This window comes from Caenorhabditis briggsae, assembly GCF_000004555.2.
Source record: "Caenorhabditis briggsae complete genome, chrV, whole genome shotgun sequence".
In the NCBI taxonomy this organism is placed as follows: Eukaryota; Metazoa; Nematoda; class Chromadorea; order Rhabditida; family Rhabditidae; genus Caenorhabditis; species Caenorhabditis briggsae.
The window spans coordinates 15704415-15723213 of record NC_013488.2 but is presented as its reverse complement, the minus strand read 5'-3'; the positions used below and the strand labels follow the sequence as shown (position 1 = coordinate 15723213).

Below are 18799 nucleotides of genomic sequence, written 5' to 3'. Positions count from 1 at the left end.
CCTAAAGCCTAAAATAAATGTCCCATTAAAAATATTGCTTCACCATAATGTAACGGTGAAGCCAGCTTCGCGAAAAAAGTTAACCTATAGATATCTTCAAAAATCATCCAAAATAAATGAAAACCTTAGAGACAACAACCTTTTTTCACTCAGGAAAACAAGATAGCCCTGTGAATCAATGTTGGAGCCCACTTTGCGAAGTGAAACAAGAACCCGTGCCAGAGACCAACTTCGTTGTATCCGAGGAAGACTACAGCCCCTATCGCCATGAAAGGCTTATTTTAGATAAAAAGATAAACATATTAAACCACATGATACAAAATACTCGTAATATCAACCCAGCTCATCTTTGTCCAGTCGCACGACGATTAGTAGACCTAACAATCCAAGCAATGGAACCAATTTTAGGAGGATGTCCTAACAATCCGGATGATTTAATTGTCATTAACAAACAGGCGCTAACCGTGTTAAATAAACCCAACAAGGTTAAAGGTTATAACATGTATTTAAGATATTTTATAATTTTTATAATATTGAGTGTGATAGTTTTGCTATTTTTGATAATATTAACATCGTCCCAAATCACAATGATACTTGTGGCAAGTGCAATAATAATTATAGGAATTGTAATTATATTCTTTGCATATCAAAAAATAGATATATATGAATGGGAATATTAAACTTGGCAAACCGGGGATGGCTTCAAAAAAATTTTTAACACTAGTTTATCTTTGGATCACTGGTTTGAGAAGATTAATTTTAGTACAACTCTCTTGTCCCACCATTTCGAATCTAGATCCTTCATACAATTCACTCAAGTTGCTCATACTACTGTGCAAGTTATTCATGCTACTACTTGTGGAACTACTTGTGGAACTACTTGTGGAACTACTTGTGGAACTGCTTCTGGAACAGGGTTTATGCAACTTTAAGTCTTGAGTGCCTCCCGAATGACTACCTCGCGAATCTCTTGAATCTCCCGAATGTATATTATCTACAGCAATATTTTGGGGTTTTCTGTCTATGTAACTACTAACGTCCATTTCTTTTGCTAATGCCCACAAGCCGTCGTATAGAGTTTGTGTTGAAAAATTATGTTGTTTAACCCACTTTCTTTTATTGATCCTCAAAGGGGTTTTATCTTGATCGCTAATGTACATTCTGGCTAACACCAATTTTTGTGACATTTACATAGAAAAAAAATTAGAATATGTATAGGTATGTATAAAATAGTATATGAACACATAAAATAGTATAAGAAAGTATACGAACTACATACCAATATTCAAGTAAATTACTCCCAAGTCTTTCTTCTTAATCTTTTTCTGTTTTACTAGCTCATCCAATATGGCATGAATTTTATTATACTCATCTTTATTACCAGCCTGATATGACCCAATTGATAATCTCAACGAGTCAATTAAAGAATTAGTATTTGATGGCATAAATGTAATAGAACTTCCTTGAGAACTTCCTGATGTCGCTGTCGGGGTCTTGGTTACGAAATAATTAGCCTTTATAAACGCCCACTTTTCACTTGAATCTGCATTATACCTTTTACTATTTTTATCAAACCCTTGATACAACCCATTAGAACATAATAATATCGTTTGGTAGTTTTTAGTATCTTCTGTACTAACTTTTTTCAAGTTGGGAGACTTTTTAATTAAAAGTTCCATTAATCCTTCAGTTGCTGTGTATTCATCATTATTAACCTTGATAATATTTTGATCAAATGAGATGAATTTATTTCCTATGGTATATTTTTTCTCATCTTTGTTATACTTGATCGAGTACCCAGCATTGCTTCTATCAGATCCATCTTGAAGATAGCCCGCAATTAGATTACTTACTACATGTGGTTGAGAAGAACTAGGTAGAGATGGTGGTAATATTACTGAGGGCTGCTTAATGAGGCTTTTACGATTTGTCTTTGGTGTTGACGTGCTTGCAGGACCTATTGAAAGTTGAGAAGGGTGTTTAAAGTTGTTCAAAGTTTCTACAATTTTGTTCTTTTCATCAATTATCTCTTCTTGAAGTTTTTTGTTGGATTCTAGAATTGGTTTAAACACGTCTATCCTGTGATCTTCCATCTGTTCCAAGTCGGTTCTCTCTTGTAAATTCTTCATTTTATGTTCTTTTCTGTTTTTCAAAAAGTTGTTTACTATTTCATTACGTCGTTTTGGGTCATAAATTTCTACCACAGAGTGCATTTATTACAGAAAATATTATTAATATTGCGAAAAAGTGTATAAAAGTACTGAAATTTTAGGAGAGATTGAAATGTTATTTTTTAAACTATTTAAATGGAACAAGTTGATTACAAAAAATTGAATAGGGATCAACTACGTAGACTAGTTAGAAATAGAACTGGAATGAGCAGTGTTGATGTTAGAAAGATGAGTGTGGATGAAATGCGTAAGATACTTGAAAACTATGATAAAGAAGAAGCAAACAAGCAATCTAGTTTCCAAATGAGGGAACTATTTCCTTTTGATAAAACCGTTTTTAGTGAGTACAAAGAAGTTGGTGATACGTTAAGAGATACTTTTCACATTGGAGATTCTAAAACTATAGAATCCTTTTTAGATAAAAAGGAAACTGACATTATAAACGACATTTTTGAAAATAATGTGAAAATATATGTATCCTTAGAATGTGAAATGATAAAAGAAGGTACAGAAGATATCCAAGTAGCTCATTTGACTACTTCTACCACCGTCTTGCATGAAGGTGATAGTAGAATTGACTTCATGAAAAATATTAAATCTGATTTAGTAAATAGGTTGGACCACCACCAAGGAAGAGGATCTGGTTTTAGACTGAATAGAATCATTGGCTTGAGAATGTTTCAAACTAAGATTAAGCCATTATCAGGATCAAAATATATCGAACTTCCTGATTGGATAAAGAATAAGAAAGCAGTAGTTAATATTCAGAATAAAGATGATAAATGTTTTATGTGGTGTATTTTAGCACACTTGTTTCCAGTTGAAAAGGATGCTCAAAGAGTAAACAAATATGAAGACCATGTTCCTAAAATTAATTTTGAAGGTTTTGAGTTTCCATTCCAAGTTAAAGATGTAGATAAGTTTGAGAGGAGAAATAAACTAGCCGTTAATATTGTTAGTTATAACGTTGAAGATCGTGGGAAAAGAATAGAGTCATATAAAGTTTCTAAAAATATCAAAGTAGATTTAAATAGAGCTATAAATCTTTTACTTATCACTGATAGCTCTGGAGAAGGACATTACTGCTTAATAAAAAATATAAATAGATTGATGAACACCGGTAATGGTAATTCAAACAAGTTTTGTATTAGATGCCATAATTGTTTCACGAATGAGGAAAGATATAAAAGACATTTAGGCGACTGTATGAGCAATGCTCCAATACAAATGATTAAGCCTTCTAAAGATTATATTAAATTTGAAGGAATTCAGGAAACCCAGAAACATAGATATGTATGTTATGCAGATTTTGAATCTGTTATTCCTAAAATTGATAGCGTTAGTAATTCTCCTAACAAGTCTTGGAGTGAGAATATCGGCAAACATGCAGCTTCTGGATTTTGTGTAATTGTTGTTGATTCTTTCACTCAAAGTATTTACGATATGAAGAGCTATATTGGATATGATACTATTTTAAAATTCAATGAATATATCTTAGATGTTTGTGAAAGACTGTTGAACATACCAGATAAGAAAATGATAGATTTGACTGAAGAACAATGGGAGGAATATAATAGTTGTAAGACGTGTCATGGATGTGGAGAGACAATGATTGATGGTTTTGAGAAGGATATAAACAACAAAAAACACCTTGAGAAAATAATGAATAAGGAAGATACTTTGAAAGAAATAGTGTATGATCAAATTGATTTTATGGGGAAAAAAACAGATAAGGTTGATTTCAAACGAAATATGAAAAATGAAATAGATACTATCAAAAGAAAAAATGAAATCATTAAAAGTAATAAGACAGTTTCCAAGGAGATTGATAAAAATATAAGAGAAGCTAATAAAGATATAAAAAATAATAAAGCAATTTTAAAAGTAAAGCGTGAGGATTTAAAAGTGGTTAATGAAAGTATCAAAGAACAAAATGAAATCATTAAACAAAATAATAAAAATATGAGAGAAGCTAATAAAGATATAAAGGAAGTTGAAAATGATATCAAAGAAAATAATAACATGTTGAAAGTTAGAGATCATGACCATTGGACTGGTGAATATAGAGGAGCTTTATGCAATGGATGTAACTTGCTTAAGCGTAAGAATAGGTTTATACCAGTATTTTTCCATAATCTAAAGGGATACGATTCTCATTCAATTATTAGTGATGACAAATCTAGTAAAATGTTAGAGGAGAAAAATATTAAATTTAGTTGTATCCCAGCTAACATAGAAAAATTTTTCAGCTTTAGTTATCACTTTGAGGGAGAAGAATTCGAATCTAAGATTGATGGAAAGTTGTATGCAAAGAAATATGAAATAAGATTTTTAGATAGTATTGGCTTCATGCCTTCTAGTTTAGAATACTTAAGTAATAACTTATTAGATGAGGAATGTGTTATTACTAAAAAATATTATAATGAACATAAGTTTAAACTGTTGAGAAAGAAAGGTGTATATCCATATGATTTCATGGACTCCTTTGAAAAGTACTCTAATACTGAACTTCCCCCAATTGAAAGTTTCTACAATGCTCTATCTGGTGAAAATATTAGTGAAGAGAGTTATAAATATGCTCAGAAAGTATGGAAGGAAACAAATTGTAAAACTTTAAAAGACTACACTAGAATTTATATGATTAATGATGTGTTACTATTAGCGGATGTGTTTGAAACTTTCAGAAATGTATCTCTCAAAGAATATAAGTTAGATCCATGTTGGTACCACACTTCTCCGGGATTGGCTTGGGATGCTATGTTAAAGAAAACTGGAGTTAAGCTACAAACAATTAAAGATATTGAAATGTATAATTTTCTTGAGAAAGGTATCAGGGGAGGTATGTGTAATGCTATGTTGAGATATTCCAAGGCTAACAATAAGTACATGTCAAATTATAATCCCGACGAGGAATCAAAATACTTACTTTATCTAGATGCTAATAATCTTTATGGATGGGCAATGAGTCAAAAATTACCATACGATGAATTTGAGTTTATAGACTCCACAGAGTTTAGTTTGGAAATGATAAACAATCTTAACGCACAGGACAAAGGATGTATACTAGAAGTCGATTTAGATTATCCAGTAAGTCTACATGACAAACATAATGACCTTCCATTTTGCCCAGAGAATAAACGAGTTGGCTCTACTAATAAGCTTATAAATGACTTTAGTCCAAAGAGAAATTATGTAATACACTACAAAATGCTTCAGCAAGTGCTTGAGCATGGTTTGGTCTTAAAGAAAGTTCATCGTATAGTAACGTTTAAAGAAACAAATTGGCTAGCCTCTTACATAGATTTGAATACAAATTTAAGAAAACATGCAAAAAATGATTTTGAGAAAGACTTTTTCAAGCTCATGAACAATTCTGTATTTGGTAAAACTATGGAGAATGTTAGAAATAGAGTGGATGTTAAGGTGGTATCAGATATGAATAAAGTTATGAAGCTTGCTGGTAGCAATAATTTCAAACAGAGGCATATTATAAATGAGAATATGATATTGGTTGAAATGACTCAGAAAAACATTAAATTAGATAAACCTATTTATGTGGGAATGTCTATTCTAGATTTGAGTAAATATCTTATGTACGAGTTCCACTACGATGTAATGCTTCCAAAGCACTCTACAAACTTGAGACTTTGCTATCAAGATACCGATTCTTATATATACGAAATTAAAACCGATGATGTGTATGAAGATATGTTATCTATGAGAGAACACTTTGATTTCTCTGATTACCCGAAAGACACTAAGCTGCATAGTGTTGAAAACAAAAAAGTAATTGGTAAATTCAAGGATGAGTTGAATGGTAAGATCATGACTGAGATTGTGGCTTTTAGACCTAAGCAATATGCTTTTAAAACTGATGAGGGAATTGAGACTAAGAAAAATAAAGGTGTAAAGAAGAATATTGTTAAAAAGGAGATGACTTTCAATGACTATAAGAATTGCTTATTAAATAGAACAATTGAAAGAAGACAACAAATGCTTATAAGTTCTAGTCAGCACCAAATCCATAGTGTAAAACAAAATAAAGTTGCATTGAATAATGTGATTGGAAAGGATAAAGAATCGAAGAGATATGCAATTAGTAATATTGATACGCTAGCTTTCGAGCATTATAGAACTCCTAGATCAGAGTGAGAATAGAATGTTTAAAATCATGTTTTTCTAATAGTTTTAATAAAAGTAGACAATAGTAACCACAGTGATGAGTATTAAATTTTTGAATTTGAAACGTTGAAGTTGTTATTTCGTTTTGTTTATTCTGTTTTAAATATTTTATTATTTCGGTAGGAGGGTCCAAACCAAATGAATCGAAATACAACAATTCAGTTTTGTCGGTTTTATAGCAAACCCAATGAGTACCTTTATTGTTTGAGCTGTCGAGGTTTATGATGCCCACTTCTATTTTTTGTGGTTTCTCGGGAAGGGTGTCTCTCATAAAAACTCCTCGAAAATTTTTAATTTGTAAATCCGTTGCCAATTTTAATAAATCTATATTTGTTAACGGTTTCAAATCTTTGCACAACATTTAATAAAACATAATAATGGTAAAGAATTAAAAAAGAATAGGCACTTCTACACGATAAGAAATACGACTCTCTTATCAGTCGACGTCTTAATGAGGTGTGAAATATGCAAGAAAAATTGAAAAAAATTTCGAGTGGGCGAACAAAAAAAATCGGAAAAAAATTGGAGAAATAAATGGGGAAAGTGGGTCATTGTCTCAAAAAAACGCCTCAAAACAAAAGTCACATTTTTTACTTTTGTTAAAATCCCATTTTTCATTTTTTTAAAAATTTAAGGCTTCACAAAAATATTTTGTCTCAAAAACACCAAAAAATAAAAGTCACATTTTGTCGAAAAAAAGTGGGCAGGATGGGCGGTCCTGTTTTAGGGGTCTGGAGGGGTGGGTTTTTGGGGTGTTGAAATTTGGACGATATTGGTTTGATTTGGGGTGATTTGGATAAGATTCTTTGTGTTTTGGGGTGTTTTAGAAAGGGTCGAAAAGTGGGCAAAAAGCTGCGCCAGAAAGGTACTTTTACTACTACTACAATGGATCAGGACCTCAAAAAGCTGGAAAAGTAAGCCGCGGCTTTTGAAGGTTATCGTAAATGCTCTTCCGCACTTTGAGCTCAATTATCTCGATTTCTGTGAAAGATATCAAAGTTTTGTCAACTATCTGTAAGGAAATGTTGCTGATAAGTTGATAAACATTTTATCAGCTTACAGATTTGTGATATCTCTTTCCCGTAACCGGATAAATTGAGTCAAAGTTGGTGGTTTTAGATAAGCTGACCTGACAACCAAGGCCACAGAGCCTACGTGAGCGTTATTCGATAATTATTCAAACTTAAAAATCGTCTTTCCCCAAATCTAGCACACCTCGAAATTTCAGAAGACACAATCAAAGGAGAAGCGTTGGAAGTCTGCGATGAGTTCCGCGACAACATCGCTGACGATCTTCACAAATACTATCAAGACAACGAGATTGTCAATTATGCTCAACGAGTCGCCAAAATGATGAGCATTATTATTGCAATGAAGAAAATCCACTATGAAGACTTGGGAGGTGGATTCATTGTGAACACAAGAAATTCCGAGAATCAAGTCGTTGAGATGCCAACTGGATGTGTATATGAATAATATTTTGAACACATAGATTTGTACATATTTTTTTTTTGACTAGAATAAACAATAGTAATAGCTTTATTTTTTCAAGTTTTCCCAAAATTTCCGCAAGCGTCATCCTCATGAATCCTTTTCATAGCCCATACGATTTTCACCATCTTCAAAGCCCTAGGAGAACAATTCTCAACCCGATGCATACGGTAGTATTCGTGCAATTCATCTGATATCTCGTCTAAGAAATCGTTCGCTGAGTTGTCTGGAAAAACATTTGTTTAGATAAGTCATGGAAAGTTTAAAATTACCAAGGGTCCATAAAAAAGTCAAAATTAGAAACGATTTCTCTTCTAGAGTCAATTTCAGGGGAATTAAAGGGTTAGCAACCTCGTTGAGTAGTCTATTGGCGTACTTTTTGAAGTATCTGGACAAAGAAAAAGAACATTTTGATTTCGGATTTAACTACTACTGTATCCCTGATAGAAAAGCTTGATCCTGATGGAATAGAGCAAAATTATTTATACAAACTGCTTGATCGTCTGACAGAGCCAATATTTTCAAATTTAAAAGTGGGGGGAAATGAAAAAATAATGTTCTCGAAATTCCGTTCAAAGATGCCTCTCGAGGAGTTGAACTTGTGAGGGCGATGATTGAGGGTGCGGCGCCGCTACCGACTGAGCCACGCGGGCAAAGAGAAAGCGCACGCCCGATTGCATACATAAAGGCGAGGACGACAGCTGTACGCAGAGTGACATTAAGCGTTGTACACCGTGACGGTAGAATGCATACTCTAGCTACAAAAAAACTACGAAAAATCTCCTGTCCCCCCCCCCCCCCCTCCCACCTTTAAACTATCAAATTTCCATTTTCAAATTGTATTCTCACCTTTTTCGTCACACAGTCATCCCCAAAAATTTCCACGGACACTAGAATTCTCTCTAGCCTATACAAACTTTTCCAGCACTTTCGGAATTTTTTCATTTTTTGGGAGAGCTCCAAGTTTTGGAAATTCAAAGAATGTGTCATCAAATATGCTGTGTTTTTTGCTTGCTTCTTCCAATGTAAAGCTAAAGATTCTAGAGAGAATTCAAATTCTATTTTTATATCATTCGTTTTTTGATGTTCACGGATCCTTTTGAGTCCTTCCGTGAACTTGAAGAGAGGTTTCAAGCTATGAGGATTTTCAATTTTGAAACTGAAAATTCTATAGACTTCCTCTTGAATAGAATTTTGACTCTGAAACGAAAAATCGAGATCATCATAGTAAGAAATTTTTCCAGCTACCTCTGTTTCGCTGAACGACTGATTTGACTGACTGATACTCGGCTCAGATGTCCATGAAAGTTCCCTCTTCTCGTGCTGGTCTATTTCTGTATAATGAGCATTGGTATCTCGATTCCATTGGACTTCTGAAACTTTTTGAGTATTAGAACATCTTAAAACTTGTAGAAGGACCCGACACTGTCTAGTTCGAACTCAATTATCTCGCTTCTAATACAAAATATCCAAAATGTGTCAACTGACACAACACTTGATATAATGACAAACAATTTTTTAGTTGACACCTTTTTATATATTTGACAGGAACCGAGATAAATTGACTCAAATTTAAAAATCAGGGCGTCGTTCTGTTAAAGGTTACGGTATTCCAATCTGCATTTTCAAGTACATATTCTAATCTCAACCTTTCGGGTCCACACTCTAAACTATCCGAAATTCTCCCTCTAAACTGTCCGAAATTCTAATTCTTGATTCTTGCCCCGAAAAATACTTTGACCGGTCATCACTTACTGTAGATTTTGCATTTTTAAAGCAAAAAACTCACTATCCGCTTTCATTCCCATCTGCAGACACTTTTGAAATCGACAGTGGCGACAGGAACTTCTGAAATCAAAAAACCTTTTCTTTTTTTGGAAATTTCCGAACCTTCGAATTCTATCCAAACTACACCGGACCTCACTTTTGACGCATGAATATTGAAGATTCATAACAACGAATCTTCTGAAAAACGCCGCACAAGCACGACAAGTAATAACTCCAAAATGAACACCATGACCAGGGTAGCCACATATTTTACAGATTATCGTTTTAGGGTCAAATTGAGAAAAACACTTTGGAATGCTTGCTGGCGCTCCTGTCATAGAGCCTGGAAGAATAGGATCCTAGAAGTTCTTGATCTTAAAATGTTTTCATTTTACAAACTCTAGATTTCAAAAGTCAATTAAATATAAAAGTTCATGATCTTTAATATAGTAAAGCCCAAAAAATTAAAACAATCAGGTCACAAATGGAAAACACCTTTTGAATGGGGAACCCATTTGCAAACTTTCGAAGATTCTCGGTGGACTTTTACAAAGATTGTAATCTTTTGCGATAGATGCGCAGGTCGATAGTATACGAAAAGAGTGTAGCTGCGTGTTACCAAAAGTCCAAGGATTTCCAGCCGATGTTATTTATCGGGTAATAGAATCAGAAAATACATTTTTTGTACGTTTTGTGTACGTTTTCGATGGTATTCTTTGGTACACAACTTTCTTGGTCAATAACCATCAATAATGCAATGCAATCATGTACATACAGTGGCGAGAAGTGGTGAGGAGAATTTTTTCGAACATTCATAACTTTGTTCAAAATCGCTCTATTGATTTGAAATTTTGCATGAGAGTAGCTGTAAAATCCAAAAACATGAAAATCGGTTTTTCGAAAATGTCTCATCTTCGCAATTTTGAGAGCAGTTTCAGATGTTACAGTGGTCCGAGAATCCAAAAAAACTTTTTTCAGAATTTTTTCTGGCTTTAATTCTGAGTGTCAAATGATTCTCAGTGTCCAAATATGCACCAAAAAAGTTTTGAACAATTTTGAAAGTCGGGCTCTCCAGATATGATGCTCAGAGCACAAAAGGTATGTGTCGGCTTTTTTGCCATAACTCAGCTGAAAATGTATTTTTGATGCTCAAAATGTCACAAATAATGTGTTTTGAGTTGTTTATCAATTTGGTGCTTAAAATTTTACAATTGTAGAAAAATTTTTTTTCTCAAAAACCTTAAAGGAGGGTAGACATCAAAAATTTCAAAATTTTCATTTTTACTCAAAAGATATAACTCTGAAGTATAAATATAGCTATGTACTTAAAAACCTGAAAAAAACACTTCAAGGACGAAAAAATGCTCTTTTTTGTCACCCTAATTTCTTCACTAGCTTGCTGCTGCGGCGTCGCTTCATAATGTGAAAAACGCGATGGTCGCCTCTTACACGCGTAGTATAGTGGGTACGCTCTAGGCTAGTATTCAGGAGGTCAGAGGTTCAATCCCTGCTGGTGTTTTTACTTTTTTCTTCCCTTGTTTCCTTCGGATTGAACTTTTTGAACTCGGAATTTCTGAAGGGCTACCAGCGTGCCGCCGAGGCCTCGCTCCGAGGTATCAAAATCAGTTGAAAATGAAGAAACGTGTTTTATTATGTTAACAAATAAATTATGAAAAAAACTACAATTAATTTTTAGAAAGAGACATAACAATTGAAAGAAAAACCACATAATTAAAACAATCCTCGTGCAGGGCTGGTCGTCGGAAGGTTAAGGAAGCAGTAAAAATGGAGACGTCTCTCAAAACCCTAGTCATAAAACAGTTTTTATTCCTAGAGTAATAACGAGAAGTAATGAGATAAATAGGAACAGTGAAGAAACGGTTATCGAAGAGAAAATAGTTTTTTTCGCATGCCTATAAAAAACACCGGCGACTGGCAAAATAATCGGTCGATAGAACTTTAAATTTACATTAAAAATTCACTTTTATATGGGTTTTATAATAAATAAGAAAAAAGAGCTTTTTTAATGTTTGAAGTCGTTAAAAATTGAAAAAAATAAAGTCGGGAAATAAAAAAATAAAAATGTTTGCGCGTGGGATTGCGTGCTTTAGGTGCTGACACCGCGACGGCAAAATACACATTCCCTGAAATTTTCCCCGAAATTTTTGCTGTCTGCCCTCCTTTAAACATAAAACTGATAAAAAACTCAAAACATATCTTTCGTGAAATTTTGAGCATCAAAAATACATGTTCAGTAGAGTTATCGCAAAAATGCCGACATACCTTTTGTGCTCTGAGAATCATAACTCGAGAGCCCGACTTCCAAAGTCCTTCGAAACTTTTTTTATGCATATTTGGACACTGAAAATCATTTGATATTCAAAATCAAAGCCAGAAAAAATTCTGAAAAAAGTTTTTTTTGGATTCTCGGACCACTGTTACATCTGAAACTGCTCTGAAAATTCTAAAAATGAGAAATTTTCAGAAAACCGATTTTCATGTTTTTGGAGTTCACAGCTACTCTCATGCAAAATTTCAAGTCAATTGAGCGATTATGAACAAAGTTATGAATGTTCGAAAAAAATCTCCTCACCACTTCTCGCCACTGTACATACTTAACTCTAATCTCCAGCTTGGTGCTACTTACCACGGACCAGAATAATTTCAAACTTTTGATAATTTGATTGAAGAGTTCGTGTTCCACATTTCAAGTTCTGACATTTGGAATATGGGATATAATGGTGGACGCATTATCTTGCACTCTTATTGGATTCCTTTGCAGACTAAAAATATTATATAGCGCAACTCGTTAAACTAAGACACCTTGCCTTTTAATATTTTTCTTAACAAAATTTCTATACGGTGGAAAAAATATCATAAGAAGAATCATATTCAATGATGAATGAGTGGCAAAACAAGCGATCCCGATTTCTGCCCAAAATTGACCGTCAATATTCTCCGCTGCCAATGAAATTCCAAATAATAAAAGAGGGAGTGCGGCTATGCCAACCGCGATAGATTGGACCAGAAGACATCTCATTGCTTCAGAATGTTTCCGATAGTTTTTGGGCGAAATCTTCAGTTTCAATACTTTCAATTTCTGGAAAATATCAATCACCACGAGAAGCAAAATAGTTGATCCAAAGAAGCCAAAGCCTATGAGGAATTTTGCTATAAATATTATCTTTTCTCCGTCCATGACCTCAAACTCCTGTAATTGCTGGAAGCTACGAATGTACTCAGGATAGTTCTGAAAATGAAAAAAGTGAATACTATAAAATCCGTTTCCCTACCAGTTCAATATAAATCCATTTATCTTTCTCATCAAAACATGCTGAGTACAGCACTATCTCAAAAGCAATAAGAACAATTCCGAACACTAAAAAGATAATCCCATTCACGAATTTTGGAATAACAAATGAATTCGATATCGACGAAACTGATTGATGCTTCAGTAAAAATGTGTTAGCCAACACTGAAAATTGCGAAATGCTAAGACCACAAACAATACATGTTAGAGAAACAGAAGGAATTGAAAACCATTTTGATAAAACTCCCATTGAATAACCGGCGATTATTGGGTACAAAGGAACGGGTTGCATAAGTAAAGTGAACTGTAAATCTGTGGCAAAACACATTAGTTGATAAGCCAATAACCAGTAACGGAAACTTCCTATCGCATTGCATTGATAAAGCAAGAGATAGATCCCAAGGGTGTTCATGATAACAGAAACACCGCCTATCAGATGATAGTAGAAAATAAGCCATTCGGGTTCCGTAAAGTCTATAAGGTACATCTCGTATGAGAGTTTTTTATTGAAGATCGGAAATGAAAAACGGAGGTTTGGCAGGTGAAGTGCCAGTATTTTATTCTCAGGAGTGTTTTTTAATACGCTAAAAAATCATTAAAACACTTTTTAGGTCTGACATATGATGTCTTTATGATTTATACCCGCAATAATGAAAGCATGTGAAGGACAAAAATCATTTTTTTTTAATTAAAATTAAATCTCCCTGTCTTTTTCTTCTTTTATTACTGACAAAGGAAGTGTTTTCAGAGGGGCTCTGAAAATCTTCGTCTGAAAACTTGAGCCTGATTTCGGCGTGGCTTTCCCCTCTCTTCTACACGCCCTCCGCGTGAGAGCGAAATGTCGGCTGTGTGGTGTTGTGGTAAGAGACTCATTAGGAGTAACTATGCTGGTTCGACCCCCACTGTGGCTAAACTTTTTTGGCGTTTCTAGCAATACTCAAGAAGTTTAAGTAAATAACCAGTATCTGAAGCTTCCGAGTTTCTGACATTGGAATATTAAAAGATAAACTCCAAGTGTGTTCAAGATTATAGAAATCACGCTTATAGTGTGGAAGTATGAAATAAGCCATGAAGGTGTAGAAAAGTCCAATACGTACATTTCCGACTGAAAAATCGAGTCAAATCTTCAAAAACCGAATGGTTAGCAGGTGTCTCGAGGCTCGTAGTCAGCTCAAAATAAAAACGAGATGTTCCACCTGTCAATTACCTGCTATTTTCTATTACCTTAAACACACTTAGAATTGATAGAATTCAGATTCACAGATCACCCTTATAATGTAACCTTGACCATTATTCGCTATACGCTGATTATACACTGGATATTCGGTTGGTACCTGATTCCAATTGTTCAGTGTTCAACCAGTAAATTCTTCTGTTAGTCCAGCTTTTATCATTGCACAATGTTGATAATTCTCTTTGTCAAAAAATATTGAGCTCGCCCAAGAACTTAACAACCTTAACCGGAAGACGAGTACAATATTCAAAGGATTGTTGATTTTTTGGTTTAGGCAGCGGAGTAAAAATCAGAAGAGTTGTTTCCAAAAAATCTTCTCAAAAAATTAAGAAAATTTTATTTAAGCAATTTCATCACAAAAAAGGCTACAAAACACATTTATTGCTGAGCAGAAAATTCAAGTTGCCACCGTAAATGCAGCACCGTTTGGTTGGAATCTCGAATCGCTCTCAATACGGTCCTTTCTTGAAAACTTGGAGCAAAACATTCGAACCAATGCCATTCGATACGGTTGGTGTACAAAAATCATAATCAATGTTGAAAAAAGACCATGCGTCGTTGTGATAACAATCACTACATTCATGTAAGCTTGGTTATAATATTCGTAAATTATAACAACCGCCGAGTAGGCCAATGGAATCACCAGCATAAGAGAAGGAACCACCATTTGGATTACCAACGCGACTAGAAATTTGATTTGGAGTTTTAGAGTAGTTTTAGATATTCTTTTGGATTTCAGGTTTTTTATAATGTAGACTTCAAGGTGGGTACAAAAAATGGTGGCTTCCATAAGTCCAAAAGCAAGCAATGTACTCAGTACTCCTACAGTATAAGTGTAGTCCTCAGCTAGAGTGAATATTTTCGCTTGGTGCACGTAGTCAGAGACACAGGGAAGGGTCTGAAAATATTTTAAATTTTAAGATATACCAGCCTTTTAAGATATACCAGCCTTAGATAGAAAGCATGGCGTTTTAGAAACTTTCACTTTTAACAGTTATTTAATTTCAGTCAAAAGAATCTTCAATTATCCAGATTACCATTGTAGCTTGACAAAAACTTTATTTTAAGACAGATCCCGTTAAATTACCTCTAGAACTTTTTGTTTGGTTTTTTCTTGATCTGGAAGTGAGAAAGCCATCGGGATGAATAAAATCACAGCGAAAATGTAATGGGCTGCTAGCCAAGGTTTTCTGATTTTTTCCCATGTTGGTTTTGGAGGGAACGCGCAAATTATGAAATATCGGTTTTCGAATATACTTAGATTGGATAACAGAACATCTGAAAATAACTTACATGGACAGTCGAGAACACCTATCAACTTACTGATGACCGCCAACAGAACCAGAACCGCCATGAAAAACTCGTTGACACCAAAGTATGATAAAAACCCTAGTGTGTACCCCGACAATCTTGGAAATAGCAAAAATGGGATTGTTAAAAATCCCAGAGAATTATCATAAATCATGATCCAAACATGCAGATGTAAAATATACCATTTCACAGAGTCCATGGTTTTTGGTGTCTTGAAAAAGATTATAAAAAGTCCCAGGATATGTATAGGAAATGATACAGCAGTTATCATATGGACCGTTCGGGATAAGAATTCGGGAGTTCCATAGTAGCTAGTAGTAGGGATACAGGTTAGATTCGACATGCGAAAGAAGAAGAGGAAGTTAGCAAATTTTAGAGAAACAAATTTTAGAGAAAAATTTTCAAGGCAAGAAGTATGTTTAACTACTTTCCGTAAACATAATTCAATTTTGCACCTTTTACGCATTTTTTTTTCAAAGAAAAAAGTCGATCGCCGGAAATAGAGACATTTTCATGTGCTTCTTGATGGACATTCTATAGAAACAATTTGTAAACTTCGAACGATGAAATTTGATTCTTTATCACCTGTAATAATCATCGTTGAGAAAATACCATGTGTCGTTTGAATAGCAATCGCAATATTAGCGTAAGCTTGGTTAATAACCAATGGTTATGGTAATTGAAAACTATTACAACCACATCATAAGATAATGGAATCACCATCATAAGAAGCGGAGCCAACATTTGGATAACTAAAGCAATTATAATAGAAATTTGATTTGAAGTTTTTGAGTAATTTTGGATATCTTGTTGGACTTTAGGATTTTAGCAATGTACATTGCAAGGTATGTACAAAAAACGAAGGCTTCTATAATTCCAAAAGCAAAAAGTGTGCTCATTATTCCTAAATGATAGCGTGGTCCTCAGTCAAAGTGTATATTTTCGCTTGGTGCACGTAGTCAGAAACGTTGGTAAGAGTCTGAAAGTACTTGAAAACGTCGGTTGATCCAAGTAAAAATATGTCTGGAAACATTCCAATGGCCTTTATTTAAGTAAAAATTATTTTCTATTTTTTAAAGGACCATTATAGTTTGGAAAAAAACTTTACCTCTAGAACTTTTTGTTTGGTTTTTTCTTGATCTGGAAGTGAGAAAGCCATCGGGATGAATAAAATCACAGCGAAAATGTAATGGTCTGCTAGCCAAGGTTTTCTGATTTTTCCCCAGGTTGGTTTTGGAGGGAATGCGCAAATTATGAAATATCGGTTTTTGAATATACTTTGATTGGATAACAGAACATCTGAAAATAACTTACATGGACATTCGAGAACACCTATCAACTTACTGTTGACCGCCAACAGAACCAGAACCACCATGAAAAACTCGTTGACACCAAAGTATGACAAAACTCCTAGTGTGTACCCCGACATGGTTGGAAGTAACAAAAAAGGAACTGTTAAAAATCCCAGAGAATTATCATAAATCATGATCCAAAAATGCAAGTGTAAAATATATGACTTCACAGAGTCCATGGTTTTTGGTGTGCTTAAAAAGATTATAAAAAGCCCCAGAACATGCATAGGAAATGATACAGCAGTTATCATTTGGACCGTTCGGGTTAAGAATTCAGTAGCGCAATAGTAGCTGTTTGAAGGGATGCAAGTTAGACTTGACATTCAGAGAAATGCCTTCGAATTTTATATTTCAAAAAACAAAAAAAATTATTGGTGAGCTGTCGAAGAAGAAAAACTGATTTTTTTCACCTGTCAGATTATATTTTCCAAAATCAATTTTACTAAAAAATCGAAATGAATAGGTTTCGAATGCTTTAAAAAATTTGAAGGAAGCATGACATTCAAAAAAAAAATAGTTTCCTAGATATTTTGGCTAGGGAGCCCCCATGAGGAGTTGAACTTATAAGACGATCAGGGTTACATCGCCGCTACAGGCTAAGCCACACAGGCGTGAAAGCGGCTGCCGACTGATAAGCTCGGCGAGGTTTCGTTAGTGGCTGGAAAAATCGGTCGTACTTATCTGAAAGTTCTTTTTTTCCGAAAAAGTACATCTCGGCATTTTTTGTGGCTCATCTCATACCCATCCAAATAAAGAAGTCCAAATATTTTTCGATTTGCGGCCTTTCTTAAAAATGATACTCGAAGTTATAAATAAAACAGTTCATTTAGGTTACATGCACATGATTTGAATTGGATAATGACTCAACTAATGGACAAATTTATTAAAATTCAACCAAAATCAAAAAGTTCTTCTTCTTCATCTTTGTTTGTCGCTAGGGTCGAATCTTCTGGACCATCTTCATAATTCACAGGTTCCACTTGACGGCTTGTTAGCTCAAGAACTTATAGTTAGAGTTATAAAACCTTTAGTTTTTGACCTAAATTACCTTTTGACCTAATCTCTTTTTTGATCTGCACTTTGATGTCATACGTTTTCTCAATAAACTTCTGATCTAAAAAAATTTCCACGAGTTGGAAAATATTTCGAAATCCCTCTTGTTATCCATGTCTAGCTTATCCAATTTTCCTGCGTCTCCCATTCACCAGAATATGATTTTTTGGCCTTTCCTCTATCCAACGTGACTTACTGAAATGATGTGTGTATGTGTACGCCCGTTGCTATGAGCAATGCCATATAATGTCGTGTGTCTGTGATTAAATCCGCCGTTTTCTTCCATTCTGTCATGAGAAACCTTTATTTTCCTTTTTCGTTTTTAGTATCAACTGGAGTGCTTGAGACTAGTCCAACGCTAGATATGAATTTAACTATTTTCAAAATCTGGATTTTTTGTGTTTTGGTTTTTTTTCAAGCTCTTATCCAGACAAGAAAAAACATATTTACTCGTTTTCTTTTTGGTATTCTTAAAAAGTTTTTGTTCACTAGAATCTTATTGAATCAAAACAGATTAGTTTGAAAACTCTAAAATTCTAATACAAGGCCACGCTTTACGTGCACTTTAAGCTCAATTATCTTAAATTCTATAGTAGGGTTTCCATTTGGGCGGGTGAAGATGTGGGCCACCCACCCGGGGGGCTTCCACCCGCGGCCCCCCGCGGCCCCCCGCAATTAAATGCGTGTGAATTTTGATAAAATTTTCAAGGATAATCACGTATTTTCCAAGAAAAACTGAGTTTCTCAAATAAAAAAACTACAAAAAAGATAATATTTTCCTCACGTAAATATTCGCGGGGAGTCAACGGGGGGCCGCGGGGGGTGAGCCCCCCGGGTGGCTGCGGGCGGGTGAATCGCCCCCCAAATGAAACCCTATTCTTTAGGAGGTATCAAAAACTAATAAAATGTTGGTGATATTATGACAAAC

The 18799-nt window shown here is 34.4% G+C and overlaps 7 protein-coding genes across 7 annotated transcripts in view; 2 read left to right on the top strand and 5 right to left on the bottom strand.

Moving 5' to 3' along the window:
- The window catches only part of Cbr-nhr-30, a gene marked incomplete at both ends in the record, with an annotated part of 18780 nt that extends 10990 nt beyond the window's left edge, over positions 1–7790 (top strand). Inside the window, 1 exon segment of the mRNA XM_002638043.1 lies at positions 7582–7790. Within this exon segment, the coding sequence (XP_002638089.1) occupies positions 7582–7790 (209 nt within the window).
- On the bottom strand, positions 726–2129 carry CBG04931 (the record flags this gene model as incomplete). The annotated part of the gene is made up of 2 exons (XM_002638045.1): positions 726–1165; positions 1280–2129. The coding sequence occupies 2 exons, from the start codon at positions 2127–2129 to the stop codon at positions 726–728; spliced, it is 1290 nt and encodes a 429-aa protein (XP_002638091.1).
- Positions 2985–3770, top strand: CBG04930 (the record flags this gene model as incomplete). The annotated part of the gene is made up of 2 exons (XM_002638044.1): positions 2985–3129; positions 3370–3770. Coding segments are annotated over 2 exons (546 nt in total), but the record flags the coding sequence as incomplete, so codon positions are not given.
- A 122-nt stretch (positions 7791–7912) lies between the features above and the next one.
- Positions 7913–9886, bottom strand: CBG04928 (the record flags this gene model as incomplete). Its single annotated transcript, XM_002638042.1, is given in 6 exon segments — positions 7913–8061; positions 8081–8267; positions 8270–8303; positions 8671–9217; positions 9634–9692; positions 9735–9886. Coding segments are annotated over 6 exon segments (1128 nt in total), but the record flags the coding sequence as incomplete, so codon positions are not given.
- Positions 9887–12444: 2558 nt separating this feature from the next.
- CBG04925 overlaps positions 12445–18799 on the bottom strand; it is a gene marked incomplete at both ends in the record, with an annotated part of 9958 nt that continues 3603 nt past the window's right edge. The window contains 3 exons of the mRNA XM_002638039.1: positions 12445–12861; positions 12905–13086; positions 16811–16918. Of these exons, the coding sequence (XP_002638085.1) occupies positions 12445–12861; positions 12905–13086; positions 16811–16918 (707 nt within the window). The remainder of the gene's footprint in view (positions 12862–12904; positions 13087–16810; positions 16919–18799) is intronic.
- On the bottom strand, positions 14553–15809 carry CBG04927 (the record flags this gene model as incomplete). Its single annotated transcript, XM_002638041.1, has 3 exons — positions 14553–15053; positions 15243–15433; positions 15479–15809. The coding sequence occupies 3 exons, from the start codon at positions 15807–15809 to the stop codon at positions 14553–14555; spliced, it is 1023 nt and encodes a 340-aa protein (XP_002638087.1).
- Positions 17709–18157, bottom strand: CBG04926 (the record flags this gene model as incomplete). Its single annotated transcript, XM_002638040.1, has 3 exons — positions 17709–17813; positions 17867–17932; positions 18068–18157. 3 exons carry the CDS (start codon positions 18155–18157, stop codon positions 17709–17711), a joined length of 261 nt encoding a protein of 86 aa, XP_002638086.1.